Consider the following 26,095-nt stretch of genomic DNA (forward strand, 5'->3'; position numbering starts at 1 on the left):
AATAAAAACATCATCGCTTTCTCAAAATCACATAAAGCCATATTATAACATCGACTGAGATAAATAATAAAATGAAATATTAAAATCATGATTAATCTCGCTGCATTGCGCGAGTACGCTTCTAGTATATATATATATATATATATATATATGTATATATATATATATATATATATATGTATATATGTGTGCACACTCGTGTATATTAAATATTTTTTTGAAATAAAATATATTGTATATTAAAATTAAATTTAAGGTATACTAACTATAATATATATATTAAAGATAATAATTAATTAATTAACTTAATTAAATGAAATTATAAAAAAAAGTTATTTTTATTTTTAGATTTAATTATGAATTTCGTCCCTGTGGTTTATGTGGTTTTTATTAAATTGGTTCCTTAAGTAAGGACAAAAAAATGAAAAAGACGAAAATATTCTCAAGGTTAACAAAGGAATTAGATGTTCGTTAGAGTGAGAGACCAATTCATTATAAAACGATAAACGACAAGTACTAATATGTAATAAATAAAGTTTAGATATCATTTCCGTAAAAACCACCAAACCATATGGACCTAAAATGAAATAGTGCAAAATGAAATGTAATTGTTTGATAATTGTTTACAATAAAATTAGAACGCCAAATGGTTAAAAGGATCTCATGATACAAAATTATTCGGAACATTTTAGAATCATTAAAAAACAAACCTTTTTTTCTTAAACAAGGTTCGCGTCTTAACGATTCAAATGTTATTTCTTGATGAAAATCATCCTCGTTTGCGGTGACACAAAATTGCTGTGAGACAAAATGGGGTGGAATTACAGTTCTACCCTTGTGCAGAAAACTTGAAAAATAAGGAGGGCAACAACACAAGGTTTAAGGAAGGGTTTACTCATCGTCTTCTTCAACCTCATTTCCACTCCTTATCCACCCACTCACTCCACCTCACACCGGAAGCAGCAAATATCGAAGAAGGCAACCCTGGCTTCATCAGCAATCTTTTCCCCAAGCCCTAGAGCTGACCTTCAGTCTCCATGGTCAACCAAAAATGTCAAACCAAGAAACCCGCAAAAACCAACTGGCCATCTTCCCACCCTTCAACTCTTCAAAAACCAATCTCAAAATCCATTAATTTATTCATCCTCTTTTCCACACAACCTCAAATTACCCTCTCTAAAAGACCCAATTTCTTCCACCCATTCTCACCCACTGCCTGACTCCGTCGATGAAAACTTCACCAAGAGTCTTGAAAATCTTGCAACTCTAGAGCGAATCACACATGGTTTAAATTCGGTATCTAATTCGGAGATTAAGCAGAAAAGGGTTTTCATTCAAGAACCACCTTGGATTACTTCGCTGCTGATGAAGAATTTCTATAGGAGCAGTGTCAAGAAGAGGGTTAAAGTGGAAATTGAGAAGAGAAATTATTATTTGTTGAGGAGGAGACAGATAAAAGCAGAGACAGAGGCTTGGGAGAAGATGACTGAAGAATATAGGGAGTTTCAAAGAGAAATGTGTGAGAAGAAATTGGCACCTAACTTGCCTTACGTCAAGTCATTGTTTGCTGGTTGGTTTGAGCCATTGAGTAAAGCAATTGAGAAGGAGCAGAAGTCCCCCAACACTAAGAAGCATCAGGAGGCATATGCCCCTTATATTGATTCCTTGCCGGCTGATAAAATGGCCATTATTGTGATGCATAAGATGATGGGGCTATTGATGATGGGTCATGAATATAGATATGTTCGGGTGGTTCAAGCTGCTATTCAGATTGGAATGGCAGTTGAATTGGAGGTGAGTTGGTAATTTCCCATTTAATATTTTAATTGACATGAACATGCCTAATGTTTGAAAATAATCTTTAACTGTGGATCTAGGTGCTGCATATTGGTTGTTTTTATGAAAAAATTCTTAAGTATGTGTAGACAAAGATGTATTAACGGGTAATTTTCAGGTTAGAATTCAGACTTTCTTGGAGAAAACCAAGAATAGCTCAAAAAAGAAGGTTTTAATTCAAGCTCAACCAGATGTAACCAAAGAAAATGAGATGCTCCGGAAACGTGTTAAAACTTTGATCAAGAGGAAAAGAATAATGGAGGTCCAAAAGATTTTGAGAAACGAAGAATACCAACCTTGGGGCAGAGATAAGCAAGCCAAGGTTCATGCCCACCAATCTTTGTTTCTTCTCAAAATATGTACTCCCTGTCTCCCACCATCCAAGAACAATTTGGATGGACACCTAAATGTCAGAATTGTTACCTTCATGAAAATGTACTGCAAATGGAATATAAATTGTTCAAACTGTAAAAAACTGTATTAAATTTGGCTACGGGAAGTAGTAGGAGGACGATTATCATGGTGGGATGCAGGGAGTATGATAGTTGATAGTACAATGTTTCATGACTACTAACAACATAATTGCCTATTTTTATACAGCTGGGATGCCGTCTTATTGAGTTATTAACAGAAATAGCTTATGTTCAATCTCCAGCTAGTCAGTCAGCTGACACTCCACCTGATATCCGACCAGCATTTCGACATATCTTCAAGATTGTAGCAATGGAATCAGGGTGAGATTGTATCCCATGTAACTATCATTCCTCCTAAAGAGAACTTTGCTTTTATGTCTGTTTGACAGTATGCTTGCTAGGGGTTAAATATTGTTTCACTGCTATATAGACGAATTCTTCCTGCAATTTTACATGTTACATGTGCTCAATTGCATCTTACTTTACTTTGAGTTAAAACGACAAGGATTAAGGGTCATAAAAAGAACCAAAATAATTGACTTTTTTATATTATTAAAATTTGCAGTCATGTCAGAAAGTGCGGAGTTATTGAATGCGATAAAATGATCCTCACTGGACTTGAAAGAACTGTAAGTTTGCCATTCAGTTTATGTCTTGCTTTTATTTCACACACATGGTGTATTTTTGTTGCACCGTTACGAGTTTTCTTCTTTTTCTTTTCTTTTATCTATTTAAGTTGGTGTTCATGATGGCTCCAATTTGTACAATCGCATGTAACTTGATTTCTTCTGAGTGTACACTAAAAAATGTGAATGCATTAGACCCTGAGGTGTACCCCCTTTCTGGTGACTACCAAAACTTGAGTGTGAAGGTGTTAATAAATGTATATGTTAATGGTGACACGGGTATTTGGGAGGTCACTGGTTTGAATGACATGCATTCTATTTCACACTATTTTAAGACATCATAAGCCCTTCTAATTTGATCTGTTTTTTCTTTTAGTTTTGTTGAAATCTGAGACCTTGTTGTCATAGAAATGAGGACCCAACAAAATTTCATGGTTCCCCTTCTTAATATAATCAACTAAAGCTCATTGCATAAAAAGCCACAATAAGAACTTCACTGCCAATCTTTTTTCTCTCCCCAATGATTCCTCAGCTTGCTGTACAAACCTGCAACAACAGGCACATTCAGGATTGGCCCTGGGAATCCACCTGCGATGTTGTAATCTGTTAGAGGAAGATAATTAGAAGAATTAATGTTATTAAAATTATGGGAATTGGCACTGATCACCATTTGGGGTGTTTTGTCTTAGTTACGACCTTATACTATCAACCTCATACTATCAAGAACCTATTTGCATGTGCTCTTTTTTTTCTACGACATATATTTAATCGTTATAATTTGCTGAATGCAGGCTCGACACATGATAATCCCTTACGTACCTATGTTGGTGCCTCCAAGAAAGTGGAAAGGGTACGGATTTGACTGAGTTGTGATGTTGATACACTTTCTGATTCTTGAGGTGGATAAAGTTCTGCTCCATCTCACTTGTGTCATATAGGACTCAATGATCGCATCAGTGGAAGAGTGATTTCATTCTTTTTCGTTTTCCATTTGTACTTGACACTCCTTCAGTCCACATTGGTTGGAACAATTGGACATCAATTTTGGGAAAATCTTCTAAAAATTAGACAAATTTATAAGACCAACAATCATCACCATCTTTTGGAGCAACTATTATTTTAAATCATCTTTACTATGTAAAGGGGTAAACTATTTGCATTCATCTCAAAGTTCTTGGGAGATAAAGGTCAGGCCTTGGGGCTCCTGCCCATAGGTCGCTAGTTCGACTGTTCGAGTCTCCTCACGAGGATTTTCTTGGCTGTTATCTTCGGGGCCTCATGGGATTAGTCGAGGTGTAGGTTGACTTATATTTACAAATATTACTATACTCCTTTCAGGTATGACTGTGGGGGGCACTTCTTTTTACCTTCATATCTCATGCGTACTCATGGATCAAGGCAGCAACAAGATGCTGTTAAGAATGCTCCAACTACGCAAATGCAGAAAATCTACGAGGTAGAAACTTCATTCAGTCTCTGTTGGATATACTTTGATTTCTAAAGAGTTATAAACAATTGTGTTTGTGATTGATTGTCAACAACTAAGTTTTGGAAGAAATTGCACATGAACAGGCATTGGATACACTTGGAAACACCAAATGGAGAGTGAATAAAAGACTACTTCATGTAGTTGAGAGCATCTGGGCTGCAGGTGGCGATATCGCTGGTCTTGTTAATCGTGAAGATGTGAGCATTTCAAGTTCTCGAATGATATTTCCCTGAAAGAATATTTTGAATAATCTTGGAAATTAATCCCATCCCATGAAACTTCCAACATTTCCTTTTTGGCATCTAGCTAGGAATTACTACCTCATTGTCCATCGTCATTACTACAGGTTCTTCATGATATTGCTTTTGATTAACAAGACTCTGTCATCATCTAAAGATTTTTAGACATGGATTAATAGTCAAACACTTCTATAAAACTATGTGTAGACTCTAGAGTTAGATGTTGTGATTTCCTGGGATGCAGGCAATGCGTGTTTATCCAAGAAATTGTACAAAAAGTTTAAAACCTTCAACAAAGTTTGGTGCTTTTATTAGGATTTTCCTGTTTCTATTATATTTATTCATTTAAAATTTGAGATCTGTTTTGTATATCACTGTAGGTTTCCATTCCTGATTTGAATTCCGAGGACTCAAGTGAAATAAGAGAATGGAGATGGAGTGTGCGAAAAGCAAAGAAAATGAACCAAGAACTACATTCTCAACGATGTGACATAGAACTAAAGCTTTCGGTAATTGTTCTATCCTGTTGCTATGTCTATTATATATATGTATATATATATATATATGTTGAGCAATAAAAGGTGTTTAATAGTTGAATCGAAAATAATGCAAAATTGCAACAGGTATTCTGTAACAGTTGGGGAATTGGTATAGGGTTCGTGTGAAATCATAGCATAGACTTGGATAAGAATCTAAGATTGCGTAGAAATCACTTTCCTCAAGTAATTTTCACTAAAATCACCAACATATTCTAATATTTGAATGAAGGTGATGGAAAATTAGCATGATCTAAATTTAAGGAGTTGAATCTGAAACAGGTAGCACGGAGGATGAAAGACGAGGAAGGATTCTACTATCCTCACAACCTTGACTTCCGTGGCCGTGCTTATCCTATGCACCCTCATTTAAATCATCTGAGTTCTGATCTATGTAGAGGAATTCTTGAGTTTGCTGAAGGGAGGCCATTAGGGAAGTCCGGGTTACGATGGTTGAGAATACATTTGGCAAATCTTTACGGTGCTGGAGTTGAGAAACTATCATACGATGGTCGACTAGAATTTGTGGAAAGTCATCTTAATGATATCATAGACTCGGCAGATAATCCTCTTGGTGGAAATCGATGGTGGCTAACAGCTGAGGACCCTTTTCAGTGTTTAGCAGCTTGTATCAATTTGTCAGAAACCCTTAAAAGCTCGTCACCTTGTACTGTCATTTCACATCTGCCAGTTCATCAGGTAATCCTTAATTTGCAATTGGAAACTTTGTACCTGCTTCTATGTGTATGTTATTGCTTACTCTTAATTTGTCTTTCAAAAATTATGATATCTCTGTTTCTCTATTTTCACAAGCCTGGAGCCTTCATGGAAACGGCCAATCTATTCTTTCCCGAACCCCATGTCCGGGTGGGGTGTAATAGACCGGTTTGGGGTAGGGTTTCGAGTCACGGGTTGAAACACGTTCAATTGTTTTATCAGTTGTTGTTTCTGTTACAGGATGGTTCATGCAATGGCCTGCAGCACTATGCTGCATTGGGAAGAGACACTGTATGTTCTGATTTTGGACTTGCTTTTTTCCCAATATTTGTTATTTTTTATTGGATCTTTTTGATGTGAATGTCTGTTTATCCAATGTTTCTGTATTTTTGCAGTTAGAAGCTGCTGCAGTGAACTTGGTTGCTGGAGAGAAACCGTCTGATGTTTACTCGGAGATTGCGGCAAGGTATAACTCGCAGAGATCGTTTTATATGTTTTCTTGACCTTTGAGCTCATAAATGCCTATCTTTGACTTCAAATATGATGAGAACACAACGAGAAGCCTTAGATTTAATATCAAAAGTCAACTCTTCTTTGAAGCATTCGATTTTCACCAAAATCTTTTTTTTCCCGGTTTGCCCAGGGTTCATGACATCATGCAAAGGGACAGTGAAAAGGATTCAACAAGTTACCCTAACGCTTTGCTAGCCAAAATCCTAATAGGCCAGGTTCGTTTTATTTGTTTACAGTCTTCTTTTGTGGAAGTTTTGGTATGGGTGCTTGACATTTTTTACTTATTTTTTATAGCACATATTAAAGAAACTTCAGCTGTCAATTTGGATATAGATATAATCTCTTTCTCCTTAGAAGTAAAAAATGCATCTTTAGTCTAAAATAGAGAGGCATACTGGGTCGGTTTCGTTTATTGTCGGTAACTGACAGTTTACATATTGGAAACATTTAGGTGAATCGAAAGCTAGTGAAACAAACCGTAATGACTTCAGTTTACGGCGTTACATTCATTGGGGCACGAGAACAAATCAAAAGAAGATTACTGGAGAAGGGTCATATTACTGATGATCAACTGCTGTTTAGTGCATCTTGTTATGCTGCTAGAGTGAGTATATATTGCTAATCGAGCACATTATATGGACACATGTGTGTATTAAGTTTAAGATGCTTATGCCTATGATTTTTAAGGACATAAACGTGAGGTCTGCTTTAAAATGTTTTACTGTTCTATAACCTGCAAGTTATTCCGTAGGTCACATTGGAAGCCCTCGGGGAGATATTTGAAGCTGCACGTGGTACCATGTGTTGGCTTGGTGATTGTGCAAAGGTATTTTTCTGGATTGCATCACAGTTTTAAATGCAATCTCGATTGAATCTTGTTAACAATTGGGAATTCCACAGGTGATTGCTTCAGAAAATCAGCCTGTGCGGTGGACAACCCCTCTAGGCCTTCCGGTCGTGCAACCCTATTTCAAAACCAAACGTCATATCGTAAGTAACTTTGGAGTTAAATTTGTTTTTGGTTGTTCTATTTGAATTCGAAATCTGTTGACTTTGAAAGTCAAAGGGTACATCGTTTCCCCTAGAATGGAGTGACTATTTGTTTCAAGTGTTTTTGTTGCCACTTTCTGAACGGATCTGAACTTCCGTGACTATTATTGTCAACGGGTTGCAGATAAAAACGTCTCTTCAGGTCTTGGCCTTGCAACGGGAGGGTAGCACGGTAATTTACCATCACCTATCACGTTTAATTACTTATTTTCTCTTCAATCATCATGTACAAGTGATAAGATTTTCATCACCAAATTCTTATAGGTCGAGGTTAAAAAGCAGAGGACGGCATTTCCTCCAAACTTTGTGCACTCACTTGATGGTACACACATGATGATGACCGCCATTGCTTGCAGGGATGCTGGATTGCGTTTTGCAGGTACGCTTTACCAGAGACTAGGTGGCAAGAAAATTAGTCCATTTATCTAGAAATAGGTGCTCAAGGTCCATATATTGTTTTTTCTAAAATAAATAGTGTTTCTTTAGAATAGAAACAATCTAACATTGCATACTCTTGAACATTCAAAAGCAACAACTTTCCGTTTTGAAGGATTTTGGCGGCCATCGTAGTGAATTTAGCATATTTTATGTTCCACTGGGAGCCAGTTTTTGATGCACAAGTACCTATTGAACTTTGCATTTATACGAATCCGACAATTTTTCTTCAGGTTTGTTTTTCTTATTTTAAGATTAGAAACAAGCTTAATGTTGTTGCAATATTTATATCTGACAGGGGTTCATGATTCCTTCTGGACACATGCATGTGATATCGACAAAATGAACCAAATACTGCGAGAAAAATTTGTAGAGCTCTATAGCATCCCGATCCTTGAAAAAGTAAGCCATCTTGATCACACTACTTTTTTAATGCTAGATGTGAGCTTTCGACATCTTAGAACCAAATTCTTCATATGTATGAAAGACTTCAAGCTTAGCAGATAGAGGTATGTACCTTCCTCCGTCCCTAATTAAATGTGGTCTTTCCCCTTTCGGCGAAGGTTCAATCCAAATAACCTTTTTGCCCGTTGGTCTATAAGATTCGCACATTTTGTCATTATTGAAGGGTATTTTAGATGTCTTCATGGAACAAAAAAAGACCCTACCTTTGTGTGGGATAGATTTGAGTTTGTGTAGTTTTATTCACTGAGGGGCATTTTAGATATTTGACTAATAGTCGTTTGTGTTGCTTAATCTTGGCAGCTGCTTGAAAGCTTTCAAACAACGTATCCAGGGCTCGAGTTCCCTCCCCTACCAAAGAGAGGCGACTTTGACCTGAACGAAGTTCTGAAATCGCCTTACTTTTTCAACTAAACGCTCAGAGTCTATGCCGTTTTTTTACAAGGCAGCCAGCCCAGAAGCATCAAAATGTGGACCAGCAGTTATTATGTCTAAAGAATCTGAGATCCTAAGATGGTCAAAGATATTGATACGCGGGATACAAGGTACAGAATGTGAGGATTTTTGGTAGCAGCAGTGTGTTTAAAGGGAGCAGGCTTGGAATTTATAGCGAAAAACATGTACATTTTTTTTTGGCAAAAGTGGAGGGGAGTTCTTGTGGTATAGTTGATCATAACTGAAGTCGGGTGCAGTCAACGGTTGAAATGGCGATATCATGAGATTCAAGTAGGTTCGCCGAAGACATTCGTGGCGGTTGAGCCTAGTGCACCGGTGGGTTCGTTAGGTTTGTTTTTACGTAAATGTAGTATTAATAATGTATAATATTTGGAGGAAATTAAATGGATTCAATCAAATTTTTTTTTTACTGTATATGCTAGTGAAAGATCAAATTATATATAATATGGACCATGGTGACTCAATAAATCGCCAATTCAATCTTAGCCATTTAAATTAACCTTGAGGTTAGACGTAAACTCTTTATTTTGAACTTACATATTAATTAAGTATATTGTCACACCAAATCATTTTTAATTTTTAATTTTAAAGTTACACTTTATACACTTATAATTAATTACATGATTTATTTTATATTCCTTACTTTTTTTTTTTCATTTTATATTTTTATTGTATTAACATACGTAATCATATATTAATTGAAATACATTAAAAAATACGTTTCTTTTTCTATAAATTATACCATTATAATTTTCTAATCAATACTTTTAAAATGAGCATAATATTGAATAACATAATGGATTATTTTTAGAACTTATTTTTAATATCTTAATTTTTCATTTTTGATTTTTCATTTTGCACCCCTTATTTATACTATCTACACCTACTTAAATTGTTTAGTTTACGGTTATCTATAGTATAGCATCGTATCCTACATTCTCTCCCGACTCTCCTGTCTCCCCTCCCACGGCCACTCCTCTCATCTCCTCTCCATTTGTCTATTTCTCCTATTATTTATACCCTCCATCTATATTTAGCATTAATTCAAATATGAAATATTCATATGGAATGACCGACTCCCGACTCCTCTCGATTTAAAATCCAAATATCCATCTCTTTTGGCATGAATTCCAAACTGGAGAGGTTCCTCACTACGTACATAAATGATTTTGTTAATCTCTACCGAGTAAATAATTTAATTATTCTAGGGTATTTTTGTTACACGTGTTGGGATTTGTTGGTTGCATGGCATGTACCCAAGAATTGTTGTTCTATATTCTTGAATAGGTTGTTGGTTCATTACATAAATCTGGTCAAAATGTGTTTTTGGTTGATGTGTGCCTTAGAGAGTTACTTTAGCTTTTCTTTTCTTCTTTATTCAACTTGATCGGTTCTAATATTTTGACTGATTTCATCAATGAGTTTTACACCAAATTTTTTGAAGTAGTAAAAGTGGCGTTGAAGATGGAAGTTGAAAGAAACTCTTTTTTTCATTGTATTCATAATATATGACTTGTCACAAACACACAAATTCTTCAACTTTGAACACCTCAATTGTAAAAGCTCGATATATATATCCTAGAAAAACATTTGTTTCGGGGACGTTTAGAATATGTTTAAAGTCATGTCATGTATCCAACCAACGGACACTAGTCAACTTTGGTGGGTGGTGTGCATGCTGATCATTAGAGATGGCCAAATTGGTTAACTGGTCTGTTCTGTTCTATCTAGATGAGAAAAATCATTTCGATTGGGACTGGTCTCGGCCTAGACCACATGGACCGCTCGTAACCAATTGGACTGGTCCCATAACAAAGGGTTGGGTTTCAGTGAGGATGAAAATTAAGGTGAGAAGGACAAATCCTTGGATGCACATTATGATCAAATGCACCAGATCAATCCCAATATCAAGCACGATTAATCAGTAGGTTTGAGATTAAAGATGATCAAAGGTCCAAATCCCTTCTTACATGGTCCTTAGCCACTAACCCTAACAGGTTCGTTTTTGTTGATAGATTAGCACTTCTTTATACTATATAGAAACTGTTTTTTAACGTTGTTAATAAATATGCTGGAGCATAAAATATTATTTACCCATTCAAATAGTATTTTATTTTTTAATACAAATACAAGAATAAATTATAATTTTTATCCATATGGTTTACTTAAAATTGCAATTAAATTATGATTTTTTTCTCTGTGGTCTAATTAAAATTGCAACTTTTGAAATTACAGGTATTGTTCTTATGGTTTGTAATTCGATTATACTTTTAGATGAGATAATTTATTACAATTAAATACGAGAAATGAAAATAACAATAAATTATAAATGATATGGACGAAAAAGTCAACGAATTGTAAACCACATAGACTATAACTGTAACTTTAAAAACATAGGGACGAAAATAATAGTTTTTAACAAACTATTAAAAAAATTCCTCATCTTCAAAACTCTTAGGGGATGTTTGGTTCACACAATGAAATTTGATGGAATTGGAATCCATCAAAGCGATTTGACTTTGAAGCAATTGGAATGAAATTTGACCATACGTTTGGTTAGTGAGAATTGGAATGAAATCTCTCAAAAGAATTGGAATAATCGTCTTTGTTTGGACTATCCCACCCATCGCCCCGCCCACACCCTACCAACCACCATATCACTACTGTCATCGTCACAACTATCATCCCGCTCTACCCCACCCTACCCAAACGCTGCCCACCACTCCTGCCCCACCCCTGTTCCATAGGTGGGGGTTGTTGGGGGCATGCAAGGTGGGGCCAAAATGGGGCAATGGGTGGCAGGATGGTAGCTGTGACGACTACAGTGGTAGGCTGGTGGTTAATGGTGGGTTGGAGTAGGGTAAGATGGGGTGGGTAGGGGTAGGTGGCGGGGTGGCAGCTGTGACGATGATAATGGTGGAATAGTGGTCCGGTGGTTGGGGCCTGGGAGTGGGTGGGTATGATCAAGAATAGTGGCATGGTGTTTAGTGGTAGGGTAGGGTAGGGTAGGGTGGGGTGGGGTGCGGGTGACTGGCGGTTGTGAAGACGACAATAGTAGTGTGGGGGTGGGGGGTATAACACCCTAAAAAAAGATAGTCTAAACCGAAAATATCTAACGAGAAACAGAATCTTAGATAAAAAAAATATATTCACCCAACAAAAGTAATAGTATAGCGTTTACAATTCCGCTACTGAGAAGGTAAATAACAACCTACTAATCTAGATTTTTTTTCTAGATTAAAGACGGGTATTTCTATCAATCTGCAAAAATCCATAACATCAAAAACGCAACATTCAAAAGTAACAAGGCTATATTTACAGAAAGGCCTTTCACGAACCATCGCTCCTCTTAACCCTTTAGAGCCCCTCCGTTAAAGGAACCTAAAAAGTAATTATAACAAGAAAGAGAGAGGGTTAGGCTTACGCCTAGTGAGTCCAAATAAGAGAGTTTACATAAACATAAAGAAACATACATAAAAATATACATGTATTTGTTGATATGACTTTAAACAGGAATAGGGCCAGCAAGACCTGAATAACACGAAGTGGAATAATAAAACATCCGAAGATGATGGGGGAGACCCGATTTACCGTTGGTTATGACGGACACGAAGTAAGTCATAAATCACGTTACAGAGCATCACTTACAGGTTCAACACCATCGACATCAACCTAGCCAGTCATGTAGTCAGTCGTGATCATAAGCTCTTTACCTCGGTAATTACATAATAATCACAATGCCTATTACCGAGTGAAAGTGAGAGGATGATTTGGTGATTACATAATAATCACAATGTCTATCACCAATTTACACCATCATACCCACGAATAAAATAAAACGATATACATGCACTGATAATTACATAATAATCACAATGCCTATTACCGAGTGCAAGTGAGAGGATGATTTGGTGATTACATAATAATCACAATGCCTATCACCAACTTATACCATCCTTCACACAAACATAATAAAACCATTTCTATGTCTACAAAACCTTTCCAATTCTAGCGGCATATTTAGATACGTTAACATATGTATACGACCACTTGTACATTACTCAAATATTCGCATGAGTCTTTAAACGAAAGCAACATTCTCATTTTACCAAATATCAATTCCAAACGTGGAACATGAGGGTTTATAGGGCTTTATCCCAAACTTACTTTGACACAAGTATTTCACCAAGCAAGTAATCACCTATAAATAAAGTGTAAGAAAAGCATAACCCTCAATTTCAAATTGTATAGAGCTTCTAAAAGAGAGGGAGGTTGGATGAACTCACAGTGCTTTTCGATACTCAAAAATCGAGCCAACTTAGGCTCTACGTCCATATATGTCTAAACATCGACCAACGGTCACTCTAGAAGGACCAAGTGAGCTTATTTAACACTTGTAATATGTACCCAAAGTTTCATAAAGATCCGACGACAAAAACTTAACCAAACTTAATTTAAACTCATTTTAGGAACTATAATTGACAGCTCAAAATTAATTTTTTATCAGTTTTGAGACGCAAATATAACCAACCTAGAACTCTTATTTCTAAAACGTGTCTAAATGGCAGATTTAGATCTACATATGAGCTTTCTAAAATGTCCAGAATCGTAGCAATCCGAGCTACGGTTAGAAAGTTTTCGCACATTCAAAACAGCATCTCGGGTAGATTTGGTGCTGTCAAATTCACCAACTAAATGGGCTAAAATCCATATTTTGGATTCAATCTTTATTCCAACAATCAAAATACCATCTAACCATRTTTATATTATTGATTACAAGGTCAACACTCAAGAATTTCACTAAAATAGCCATTAATGAAGAAAATCAACGGAATGATCATTTCCCATGCAAAAAGGAATCCTCGAGCCACTTAGTGAAAGGTTTTTATAATTCAACGTCTAACAATGCTTAGAGAAATAGTTATTCTACCTAGAGTGATCAAAACTATCTACCCAATCCAATTTTCCTCAATAATGGGCTCATCCGAGTTCATCTCTTTCGACTAAAATATGATTCATCTAAAATAGTTATTTTTATCTAGGCTATAAGACTTGAGCATAAAACACAATATTAATATAAGTATAATGATTTTAACGGTAAAAGTGGACTCACAGCGAAGAGTTAGAGGCTGTCCAAAACTCAAACTAGGAGATGGGTTAAGGCAGGACCAAACAGCTTGGTCACAGCAGCGCAGAAAGAGGCACGACAACAGCCGTGTGTAGGGCTCGGGAATAGCTTGCGCGCACAAGATGAGGAACCAGCCCCTGCTGGGCCTTCGGGATCAACAGCGCCAAGCAGCAAGTGAAGAAACAGCCCCTGCAGGGCTTTCGGGATCAACCAGCAGCGAGCAGCAAGCGAAGAAACAGCCTACGAGCAGAATCGAACGGAGAAACAGCAGCAAACGAGCTCGGTGAAGGCACAGCAGCGTACAGGAGCACGAAAACAGCCCCTGTGCCGTGTCTCCGGGAACAGCCCGCGTGCAGGTCGGACGAAGAAACAGCAGCTGCATGAAGAGCTGTGCAGGCACAGCAGCGTGCAGGTCGAAAGAAAAAACAGCAGCTGCGCGAAGAGCTGTGCAGGCACAACAGCGTGCAGGTCGAGGCCGGAGGTGGGTGTTGGCGTCGGAAGTTGCAGGCGGGATCTAAGAAGGGGTTAAGTTTCATACATAAGGGAATGATCCTTCTCCCTTTGCCCACTACCCAAGCTTCTTCTCTTGAACTCTTTTCTCTCCAAAATTCTTCAAATTTCACCTCTCAAGCAAAAGGGCTTCCCCCCCCCCCTCTACTGTAAAGACAGCCAGCTAGAAAGTAGCAAAGCGTAGGTCCTTCACAAGAGGGAAAGTCCACAGGTAAGAGTCTAAATACAAGGGGTAACACCCCCCCCCCCATTAGTCCTACTTTTGCCCCTAGTTCTAAAGTTACCACTAGGTAAATCATCAAGAAGATCTCCACTCTTTTGAATGATCAAACAAAATAAAAAAATACTAAATCCCCATAATTTAATACACTTAAATACATATACATACAAATATATAAAAAAAAGGAAAGGAGACTGAGGGAGGGGAGAAATTCGAGGGTGTTACAGCTTTACACCCCCTAGCTCCTCAGTGCCCTCTGAAAAGGACACTGCTGTACATACGGGGATCCCACATGACTCCACCTTGGCATCTCTACATGACCTTGGTGATGACTCGGATACCTCCCCTTTCCGAGGTCCCTCCTCTCCTCCACTTATTCACGGCCTATCACCTGAGATTGATGATCTTGATGATATTACACGAATGGATGATATATCAGCTTTGTCTGNATCCCCATAATTTAATACACTTAAATACATATACATACAAATATATAAAAAAGGAAAGGAGACTGAGGGAGGGGAGAAATTCGAGGGTGTTACAGGGGGTGGGGGGAGGGGCGGGGCGGTGGAGATGGGTGACGGGGTGGTAGTTGCGACAACGACAGGGGTGGGATGGTGGTCGGATGGCTGGGAGTGAGTGGGTATGACAACGACAACAGTGTCATGGTGGTTAGTGGTGGGGTGGGAATGAGCGGCAATTGTGACGACAACAATAACGTTGTGGTGGTGGAGGTTAGGTTAGGAGCGTGACAATAACAATAATAGCATCGTCGTAGTAGGAATATACACATTTTTTTATGTTTATTAGAAAGTGTGAAAGGGTTAGCTTTAAAGATCTATGTAGGTAGGAAACTTCTATACCATGCTTAATAGTCGATAGAACCTTTAATAGTTAATTTCACAAATTCTTATTTGATGTATGATGTTTACAATATGCTTCTATAATATTAATAGTATTTACATTTGTGTCAATCGAGTTAGAATAAAACCTTTGTCACATAAATTTATATGCTCACATTTCTTATACTATCGATTTGTTCAGGTTGATAAATTGTCGTTTTGTTTGAGGTTTGTTTCGGAGACGTTTAGAATCTGTTTAAAGTCATATCGTGTATCCAACCAACAGAAGGGTATAATACTAGTTAACATTGGTGGGTAGTGTGATATGTAAAGTTTGCATGCTAAATTAGAGACGGCCAAATTGGTTAACTGGCCTGTCTGTCTAGATGAGAAAAATCTTGGTCGGATTCGGACTGGTCTCGATCTAGACCACATGGACCGCTTGTAACCAATTGGACTGGTCCCATAACAAAGGGTTGAGTTCTAATGAGAAAGAAAGTTGAGGTGAGAAGCGTAAGAACGAATCTCCACCCTAGGATGCACATTAGGATCAAATGCACCGAGATTCACCGGATCAATCCCAATATCAAACGTGATTAATTAGTGGGTTTGAGATTAAAGGTGATCAAGGGTCGATGTCTTTTCTTACTTTTCTCATCTTAACTCTTCTTTTTACACGGTGCTTAGCCACTAACGTTTTTGTTGATATATTAACACTTTTTTATACTATATAGAAACTATTTTTTAATGTTGTTAATAAATATGCTGGAGCATAAAATATTATTTACCCATTCAAATAATATATATATATATATATATATATATTTTAATATAAATACAAGAATTAATTATGATTTTTATCCATGGGGTTTAATTAAAATTGCAACTAAGTTATGATTTTCTTCTCCGTCGTCTCATTAAAATTGCAACTTTTGAAAATTACGGGTATTGTTCCTATGGTTTGTAATTCGATTATACTTTTACATGAGGCAATTACAATTAATTTTGAGAAATGAAAATAACAATAAATTATAAATTATATGGACGAAAAAGACAACAAATTGTAAACCACATAGACTATAAATGTAACTTTACAAACATAGGGACGAAAATAATAGTTTTTAACAAACTACTAAAAAAATCCTCATCTCCAAAACTCTTTAGGGGTGTTCGGTTCACATAATAGAATTTGATGGAATTGGATCCATCAAAGCAATTTGACTTTGAAGAAATTGGAATGAAATTTGATGGAACTTGACCTTGCGTTTGGTAGGTAGGAATTGGAATAAAATATCTCAAAAGAATTGGAACAATTTTCTTTGTTTGGACGATCCCACCCATCGCCCTGCCAACATCCTACCAACCACCATGTCATTATTATCGTCGTCACAACTATCACCCTGATCCGCCCCACCCTACCCAAACCCTGCCCCACCACTCTCGCCCCACCCCTGCTCCATAGGTGGGGGCTATTGGGGGCATGCAAGGTGGGGAAGAATGGGGCAATGGGTGGCAGGGTGGTAGCTATGACGACTACAGTGGTAGGATGGTGGTTAGTGGTGAGTTGGAGTAGGGTAAGATAGGGTAGGGGTGGGAGCGGGACAGGACGATAGGGTGGGTAGGGGTAAGTGGCGGGGTGGTAGCTGTGACGATGATAGTGGTGGGTGGGTATGACGACAATAATAGTGGCATGGTATTTAGTGGTGGGTTGCGGTAGGGTGGGGTGCGGGTGAGTGGCGGTTGTGAAGACGACAATAGTGGTGTGGGAGTAGGGGCGGGTTTGGGGCGGTGATACAGGATGGTAGCTGTGACAACGACAGTGGTGGGATGGTGGTCGGGTGGCTGGGAGTGGGTGGGTATGACGACGACAGTAGTGGCATGGTGGTTAGTGGTGGGTTGGGGTGGGGGGGAGTGGTGGTGAGTGGCAATTATGACGACGACAATAATGGTGTGATGGTGGGGGTTAGGTTAGGGGCGTGACAGTAATAATAGTAGTATGGTCGTAGTAGGGATATGCAGTGAGTGAACAGGGGGTGGGTGGGTGTGATGAACAGTAGTGTCATGGTGGTTAGTGGTGGGGTAGGGTGGGTGGATGGCGGCGACAATAGTGGTCTGGTGGTGGTAAGGGGTTAGAGGTGGGGCAATGACGAATAAAAGTAGCATGGTCGTGGTGGATGGTAATGGAATTCAATTCCTTCAATTTATGTCAAGAAATGATGAATTCATTAATTTATGGAATTCAATTGAATTTGAAGGATTCCATCCATTTCAAAAAATAAACCAAACAAAAGAATTGGAATTTTGTCAAAGGAATTTATCATTCCAATTGCATCAAATTTCTTCGAATTCCACGAACCAAAAGCCCTTAGAAATTGTTTAAGAAACCGTAAATACTCAACTTATTAAGTACATAGAAATTAAAGATGAAAATGTTTAGAACACATAAATTCGTTGTATATAAATTCGTTGTGTTTCAGTTGGTAATTTAGAACACGAAATAACGTCGGATCGAATAAATTTATACATATAATGAAACAGATAAATTATGATGGATTGCTGGCTGGCTGCTGGTTCCCAAATTTCATGGATGAAACATAATATACAGAGTTGTTTACATGATGAGATGAGATGAGAGAGGGAAGAGTTAATAATATATACAACTGAAACAGGTTATGATGGATCATCAAACTGTACATGAAATGAAACTCAAATCAAATTCAATCAACAAACTTTTCCTTCCCATTTTTCCAATTAAAAATGTCAAATATTTACACTTGCCTTTTTCATTCTTCCATCATATCTTAACAAACCAGTCAGTATTCATGAGATCAGGAAGCAGCAGCAGTCGGCGAATGAATGGTCGTATCGGGTAATATGGCTACTGTCACCACGAAATACTCGCAGCCAACAGCTAAACCATACGGGTTCACACCAGTCCCTCCTGAATTCAAGGCAAACTGGCTCGACCCCACATCTACACGGTTGTTACGAACCGCAGACGATTTCACCGTTTGTCTCTCGATATGCACAATCTGGCCCACGATGTACGTGGGGCGGTGTGGAAGATGGTCGGCAAATAAGGCCACCGACTCTGAAGAAAGATAGTAATGAGTGCAGTTTCGGTTGATGGCTTCATAGTGTCCGGCTACGTTAAGTACAAATGCAGCAATCTCGTGAAGCTCCAAACGACCAAACGATATCTTCTCCTTGTTCACCTGCTCGAAGATAAACAATCAAAAACAACATTTGTTTAATAACAGCCAGGAAAATCCCCAGTGACCCTAAAGATAACAAATTTGGAAAATATCGGGATAGTCCGTGAAGACCACCGGAATGAGTAAAACGCCATTTTTTGATAATCAAAATCATTAATAGCTAGCAATATGTAATTTTGCTAAAAGTTAAAACCTGTTTTTCGGATTGAAGCTTCATGTACAAAGTGTTGACCAATTCTTTCTTTTCATCCAACTCCTTTGTAAGTTGCTCGTGTAACGCCTCTGCCTTTGTGTACCTATCGTTCAGCTCGGATCGGTACCTCGTCAAAACACCGACTTTCTCTGCAAGCACCCGAACGCATTCACGGAACTCAGAAGTACCATCATCCCCGTTCTCATTTGCAGAACTAAAAAGTAAAACAACATACAACTCAAAATTTACTAAAGATGTGCATAAGAATTCATATAAAGATGGCAAGCAATCATTCCACAGGTGTTCATACAAGAATATGCGGATTAGAAGATTAAGTCACAATCACGTAAGCGTAACTTTAAGACACTAGAATACACGGAGATTGAGAACTTATTACTTACTTGGCGAGAGATTGAGCTAAAGCACGCAAAGACTCAGCTAAACCAGTTACACCACCTGCTAAAACACAGGTTTTTAGCCGTTCGAAAAGGCTGCGTACTTTAACAGCAGAGGCACGCAATGCACTATATTCAGAAGCCCTACGATCAGCCGCACAAAGATGGGTTTGTGCCTCTTCTCTTGCTTCGTGCAGACAATTCTCTAAGTGAGCACAATTCATCTGTAAGAAAAAGATGAGATTAATATACGGTAAACCAATAAACAACATATTAGAAACAACCTCTCTACCTCTTGACAAAGAGGAAAAGTCTGCATACATCTTACCCCATAGGCCCTACTTCCAGGTGGGATATAATGGGTTTGTTTAGTTTGGTTAAGTTCCGACAAACAACATACCTCTTGGCTCAACTGGGGCCCACCAATATAGTTGACAAGCTATGCTAGCTACAAACTCCCGAAAAGGGTGAAATGGGACAAGTTGGCTTTGCTCGATTGGGGCCCACTAATATTTTTGACAAGCCCATTCATATTACCTACACCCCCAGCCTCAATTTTGCATTACTACTACAATAATCTTGTGTACATGTTTTTTAGTAGCCCAACACTAAACCAAGCCAAACGAGCCCAGTATATCCCATCTGGAGGTCGGAGTCGACACTCTTGAGGGTAAATCAAAGTGCCTTTTCCTGTGCTACAGAACTTGCCACTTCCAAAACTTGTTGCCATTTCAACCACCTTATTATAAATTCTTATCCTATCAATCTCTCATCCTTTCTGTATAACTCATCCCAAATAGCAAAATATAACATTCCTCTACCTTAACATCCTCACAGCATTTTGTTCTAATTTGTTTTAGTCATTGCTCCCTTCGTACCAAAATAAATGTCCACTGTGAAAAACACATGCGGTTTTAGAAATATATGATTCTTACACTTTCTAATTAACTAAACGACAATTTTACGCTTAATAAATAGAGGGTGTAATGAATTTCTCCATCTCATAATTAAGGATAGAATTGAAAAGTACATGCTTTTGAAAGTGGACATTTTTTTGGGACAAAAAGATGGGATATAAGCTTCTATGAAACAAATATGGGAAGGACCCGACATATGTTGCAAGATAGAAGTGCAAAGATACCGGTGAGGGACATGTAAATACCAAGGTTCCGAGGTTCTAACTGTGGATTCATGGTTCACTTATTTATATTTGTGCATATATATATATACATATATACAAGTCTAAAACAAAACAAGTAAGAAGTTTCTACTTTTGATTGGTGTGCTCATATTAGTCCAATCACGGGAAAAAAGACTGCATCGCCTAGCCTTTTTCTTGCTCTCTTTGCACCATAATACTCAAGTTTACACCTTAATTTTTTTACAACCATAACTTTCATATCTCCGTTTTTCTCAAATCTCAATTTTGTTTCTCCATCTAGTCATGGTCAATAATTCAAGGAGATAAAAGCACCAATGCTTCCTACGGAACTAGCCATATGCCCAAGTATGAAGTTAAGATTACAGAAATGCAAAACACGGAAAGAAATTTATGTTTTATTGACATTACCTGAGATTCATCTAGAAGATTCCGACTGATTTCCAACTCACTACCCAGCCTTGTAACCTCCTCCACTGCAGCTTGGAGCTTTGTTTCTATTTCATTTAGTTGATTCGACTTCTCTGTAAGCAAGTTCTGCAACTCAACCACAAGATCATCACTAGCTTTCACCTGTTCATCAGAAGGTAAAGTTTTCAAAGGCTGCGGCATGTAATCAGCAGTTGAACTTGTTGCCAATGCCATGCCAACATCCGCCACCATCGTCTCCTTGTCATCTTTTTCATTAAAATGAGATTCATCGCGGTTCGGTTCCAGCATCGACGAGTCCAAATGAGGGTTCATCGTTCCAGAGGAATCAATACCTCCTGATTTCAAAAGTAACGAACTAGAAGCATAAGAAGCCTCGTCCATAGGCTCAGAAGATGCACAACGCATATGGGTTTCTCCATCCCCTGAGATTTCCGATTTGCTATCGCCAATTTTCCCAGTTGACTCATCTTTATTAAGTTTGTGTTCTAAGGAATACTGATCCGATAGCCTCTGTTCAAGCTCTTTTATTCGTTTCTCATACGATTCACATTGCAAATGCTTGACTTTTAGCATAGATAGCAGATGTTTCTCGTGTTCATCTTTCAAACGCAAGGCCTCCGCAGTCTTTTCAGCAGCGTTTTTTAGCATATTTCCCACTTTACTATCGTCCAAAGATTCAAATTCAACTTCTGGTGAGAAAGAACAAAGAAGAGCTATTGTGGATGCAAGTTCAGCTTTTAGTTTAGCATTCTCAACTTCCATCTTGCTAGTTCCGGCTATTTCCACTAGTTCAGAAGCCTCAACAAAATCATTATACTTTTCAGTACCACATTCAGAACTTTCATCAACTTCATGTGAATGGGAGCTCTCTTGAGACATTGAAGATGAACCCTTCTTGAAAGAAAGTCCTACTAAATGCTCAGGGGCAAAACGGTCCAAATCTGATATGTCAATATCGAGTAAATTAGTATCAAATGGAGCTACATTCACGTCACAAGTGTTAGGAGTATCATACAAGCCCATCGATGCTAGAATGTCTCTAGGTATATACAAACTGTGTACTTTCAGAAACTCTTCTCGTCTCCTTACTTCCGTTTCCCTCTTAGATGCAAGTCTTTCGGCCAACTGTCCAGCCATTCCCATATAAAGTTTCATTGACGCCTTTCTTCTCACTATCTCCGCAAGACATGCTCTGTAGGCAGGACCGATACCACGAACAACCTTCAAATGCTCAAATTGGTCGTTTTGGCGCTTTAGTGCCTCAGTGAAAACCGAAAACTTATACCTTACCTCTTTGATGGTGTACTGAATATATGCAATCTTTTGCATGTATCTATGGACGAATGTGTTCATTTCGGATTTCTTATTTTTGCAGAACACCAGGAGGTTGGAAATAGCCCGCTCACAAGCCTGCATCTTGGGAAGATAGCTTTTGTCATGGCCCTCGTACATGGGACCTAATGCTGAAACAGCATCGTGAGGTCGCAGCGAACTAGAGAGTTGACTGGTCAAGCAATCGTCCACGAGTTTCTTCACCAAGCCAACATCCTTGCTGCATTGATGAATGCTTAAAGTCAATTACAACAACATCCATCTGAAGTTCATGTTAAAATTGTTGTTTATTTAATTCAAGTGAACCAAGAAAACAAAATACTTGGAAGAAACTAGTACCATATAATCCAGGAATCATCATTTGTGAAAAAAAAAACCCAACTTTATTTGGTTATGAAAATTGCAACAATTGACGGCTCACAATCTAATCGAATCCGTTGACTGCCCTCCAATAATGACAAAAATAAGGCAAACTTTTGAACCAAAAGCAACAGGTCAGTAAAAAGTAGTGGGCAAATAGGTTATTCTAACTTCAAAATCTTCCACAATGGTAAAAATTGCTAACTTTCATGTTAAACCAAACCAGCTTAATATATCCAACTCGACCATCGGGTGAGTGGGATATATGCAGATCTGACCTCTACTCCAGAAAGTAGAACAACTTTCATGTGACCCCAAAATGGAAATTAGCAATTTGCTGAGATAAACATTTATATAATATATGAAATGTAAAAGACACGAGTAACAAATAGTTGAGATGACAGATGGGATAGGAAATTGTATGCCATCCATTCCAATGAAAAGGACAAGAGTAGACACACACATACAGACTTCTCATGCAACAATGAATGGTGCTCAAGTAAAATGCCTCTTAATGCGTAAAAGATAGCACTTAGATCCCACTACAGGTTCTTCTAGGTAGAGTGGCCGCTTCCTTAAACACCATTCTATAAAAAAAAGGTATGACGCTGGATGTAAATCACATGTCCCAAGGTCAGGTGGATGGTGCCTGAACCCTAGACCTCTTACTCATTCTACAAGGATAGCCACCTCCTTATCTGCTAGGCTGAAGCCAGGGGACTTCCTTAAAAACTATTCATCGTGTGATAGATTCCTCATAAAAAATTCCCAACATAAGTACGCAACCACCCACATACAATTGGAAATGTTATTGCTTCTAGCATCCACCAATACTAAGACCTTGGTTGTGTATTTGAAATTTGCCAATACATAATGGCCTGCAAAATTTGATGCTTGGGAAATGCTCTTACTTCTCGTTAATGTTTTATGGTTAGGAAATATAACCAATCAAATGTTACATCATAACCACTTGTGTCAAGACAACTTCAAAACAAGAGCTAAGTGGCTTAATACGAAGGAAGTGATTGCAAACGTTAGCCAATGAGATTCTCTATCAAGATATTCACAAAATATAAAGCTAAACAAAACCAGCATAGCCCACTCGAAATCTCCTCTACCCGGAAGCGGAAGGGTAGAAAGATAGGTCCTTAGTATTTCCTTTTAGAGTTACGGTATATCACAACTGCTTGTGGTATGCACCTCTCTTTCTTTTTCCAGGTGTGCTCTCAAACCCACTAAACATGGATCATTTTACATATCCTAAAGTCTGCACACCAAAGCTCTTCCTTAATAAGAAAAACTTTAACTGTCCAAGAAAAAAGCTACAACTTTATTTTACTAACAGTGACAGACAGTAATAATGCAAGCCCATATGATCATATATATAAATATAGTTGCAACAAAAAAATTGGCCTTAACATTTGATTAATGTAGGATAACGGAAAAGAAATTAATTCTAAAACAGGCTGCAGGTTTTGATGAGGATTACGAACCTCAAAGCTTGCATTATACTTTTCTGCTCGTTAATATGGTGCTGATGCTCCTTAACCGTTCTCTCCAAATCTCTATTGAGGATTGAAGCTTTACTAGAAAACAAATGCTCAGTGCTTCTCTTTAGTTCTCCAAATTCCTGCTTAAACTCTCCAACTTTATTTTCAAACTGCCTGTGAGAACTGCTACAGTCATCCACCATTTTTCTTAAGTTATCTTCCTTCACGAAATCCAATAAGCATTTCCGATCAGCAGTTTGTAACACAGGGAGAAGTTTGATGGATCTGAGTCTCTCTAAATCCCTCCCGAAATGCACTAAAAGATTTGAATGTGTCCTCTGCTGCTGTGAATAACACTTGACGAAATCCATGTAGTTCTGGAGGATCATCTTGTAGAAATGGTCCAAATTACCCCTAGCAATCTCCAATGCCTTTTCTTGCACCCTTTGTTCTCTTGCAAGCCTCTCACAGGTTTCGTATTTCACAAGGGTACGCCTGTAAATTGCATCTCCAAATTGATAATGGTACCGAAACTGTCTTTCATATGAAGGCAATGCTTTCAAAGCAGGGTCCGAGGCTTCATCCAAAGGATGAGGATCGTGGGATGAAGTCGGTCTTGGAGGGTCAGGATGATTATTTTCAGCCACTTCAACTTCCTCCGGTCCAGGTGGGGCCGAATTAGTTCGCATTTTCGCTCTATTAAACAAGAAAACTTCTCGATCATCCGATGGGAGTTTGTATGCAGAGAGTGGCTGTTGAGGTTCTAATTTCAAATCCAAATACAGCAGAAGCTGATCATTTAATCGAATCTCCGAAAGAGATTCTAAATATTGTTGGACTGATTCAACAAGGGTGTCTTCATCGCAATCAAGTTCAAAAGAATGCCCGTTTTCAGCTATATGAACTAGAAGCTTTCCCCTTTGGATTACATTTTCATTTGAACTCATCTTCTTTAACCCGAAACCAGCTCAATAAACCCGAGATAGATTAGAGAAGGTTTCCCAATTCAATCCCACAAATAACCTAAACCATTATATGGATAGAGATAGAGAGAGAAAAAGACCACCGTACCCTCGGCCGATTTGATCAAATCCAGCTAGTTTTTCAGCATCGACGAAATCTGCAAGGAAAATTTAGTGGAAACCTCAATAAAACCCTAAAATAAATCAATACCCACCACCGAAATCTATAAAAGTCATCTAATTTAGGAAACTAAAAGAAATCTATCGTCAACAAAAACCCTAACACTCAGCAACCGACCATTAAAATTTACACAAGATTTAGAAAACCCACCAAGATTCTGTAGATAGAGCCCTAAGATTAACCGAATCACAACTCAAATCGTCAAAATTGGGAAGAATCAGCAAGATTTTTATCCAAATAAACGATTACCCACAAAGGAAAATGGAGTATACTTGTATATATACTAAACTCCCATGATGGGTTGAATGGAGAAATAGGAAGGAAAAAACAAAAACCCAAAAAAGAGAGATAATCAATGACGTAAACGCAAAGGGGGAAAACAAGAATATATGGAATTACTTAAGAAATTGGCTAAGAAAACACAAGTTAATCAGGAAAGAGGGGTCTTCTATTTAAGAGATTCAATGGATTTATAAAAATGTGAATATTTTTCTGGTTAGATTATTAAAATATAAAATAGTATATGGGTGGCAGATAAGAACCTGCTGAGATGAGTAAACCACAAGGCACATCGCTTGCTCCGTTTTGTACTTGTTCTGTTCTTCCTCCACAGATTCAGCTATGGAAGAACAGAAGATTGTGATTCAGCAGGCTGTATGTATACGTATATGTATATGTATATGCATGTTACTGTTTGATCTTATAGCCGTATTCTGCTGTGTTTAATTCCGCCTTTTTCTATTGTTTTGGGTTTGGATGATGATGAAGACTATCTATCCTAATCCTATTCCTAGTCCTAGTCCTAGTCCTATCATGATTGTGTTTATAGTTGTTAAATTTCCCTTAACTATGTCAATTTTTAATTGCTGCTTTTTCTAATATGGCAATAAACTTGATCCAACAT

At 37.9% G+C, this 26,095-nt stretch overlaps 2 protein-coding genes across 3 annotated transcripts in view; one reads left to right on the top strand and one right to left on the bottom strand.

The window, feature by feature from the left end:
- Positions 1 to 9,196, top strand: part of LOC112516153 (DNA-directed RNA polymerase 3, chloroplastic) — a 12,474-nt gene extending 3,278 nt beyond the window's left edge. The window contains exons 2-20 of the mRNA XM_025123174.1: positions 861 to 1,794; positions 1,955 to 2,158; positions 2,437 to 2,570; positions 2,815 to 2,878; positions 3,667 to 3,725; positions 4,214 to 4,331; positions 4,448 to 4,561; positions 4,984 to 5,112; positions 5,422 to 5,838; positions 6,097 to 6,147; positions 6,252 to 6,322; positions 6,500 to 6,584; positions 6,821 to 6,973; positions 7,121 to 7,195; positions 7,270 to 7,359; positions 7,544 to 7,591; positions 7,684 to 7,798; positions 8,153 to 8,256; positions 8,620 to 9,196. Coding sequence (XP_024978942.1) covers positions 861 to 1,794; positions 1,955 to 2,158; positions 2,437 to 2,570; positions 2,815 to 2,878; positions 3,667 to 3,725; positions 4,214 to 4,331; positions 4,448 to 4,561; positions 4,984 to 5,112; positions 5,422 to 5,838; positions 6,097 to 6,147; positions 6,252 to 6,322; positions 6,500 to 6,584; positions 6,821 to 6,973; positions 7,121 to 7,195; positions 7,270 to 7,359; positions 7,544 to 7,591; positions 7,684 to 7,798; positions 8,153 to 8,256; positions 8,620 to 8,730 — 3,076 coding nt within the window. The 3' untranslated portion in view covers positions 8,731 to 9,196. The remainder of the gene's footprint in view (positions 1 to 860; positions 1,795 to 1,954; positions 2,159 to 2,436; positions 2,571 to 2,814; positions 2,879 to 3,666; positions 3,726 to 4,213; positions 4,332 to 4,447; positions 4,562 to 4,983; positions 5,113 to 5,421; positions 5,839 to 6,096; positions 6,148 to 6,251; positions 6,323 to 6,499; positions 6,585 to 6,820; positions 6,974 to 7,120; positions 7,196 to 7,269; positions 7,360 to 7,543; positions 7,592 to 7,683; positions 7,799 to 8,152; positions 8,257 to 8,619) is intronic.
- An 8,836-nt stretch (positions 9,197 to 18,032) lies between these two features.
- LOC112517132 (autophagy-related protein 11-like) lies at positions 18,033 to 25,866 on the bottom strand. 2 transcript variants are annotated; one of them, XM_025124471.1, is made up of 6 exons: positions 25,734 to 25,866; positions 24,052 to 25,168; positions 20,846 to 22,418; positions 19,282 to 19,499; positions 18,881 to 19,094; positions 18,033 to 18,687 (listed from the first exon to the last, which is right to left on the bottom strand). In XM_025124471.1, exons 2-6 carry the CDS (start codon positions 24,993 to 24,995, stop codon positions 18,301 to 18,303), a joined length of 3,336 nt encoding a protein of 1,111 aa, XP_024980239.1. In that variant the 5' UTR covers positions 24,996 to 25,168; positions 25,734 to 25,866; the 3' UTR covers positions 18,033 to 18,300. The 2 variants fall into 2 exon arrangements, with proteins under 2 accessions (XP_024980239.1, XP_024980240.1); XM_025124472.1 differs by lacking the exon at positions 25,734 to 25,866 and adding an exon at positions 25,342 to 25,666.
- Positions 25,867 to 26,095: the final 229 nt, after the last annotated feature.

The sequence above is a fragment of the Cynara cardunculus genome (assembly GCF_001531365.2).
Source record: "Cynara cardunculus var. scolymus isolate 2C chromosome LG 8, CcrdV1, whole genome shotgun sequence".
Lineage (NCBI taxonomy): Eukaryota > Viridiplantae > Streptophyta > Magnoliopsida > Asterales > Asteraceae > Cynara > Cynara cardunculus.

Bases quoted from the DNA above. Each gene is read 5' to 3' on its own strand.
- LOC112517132 (XM_025124471.1), bottom strand. From the start codon at position 24,995: ATGAGTTCAAATGAAAATGTAATCCAAAGGGGAAAGCTTCTAGTTCAT. The intron at 22,419-24,051 runs GTTCGTAATCCT...TCATCAATGCAG, and splicing joins AGTATAATGCAAGCTTTGAG to CAAGGATGTTGGCTTGGTGA. The intron at 19,500-20,845 runs GTAATGTCAATA...TTTTTCTTACAG, and splicing joins ATCTTCTAGATGAATCTCAG to ATGAATTGTGCTCACTTAGA.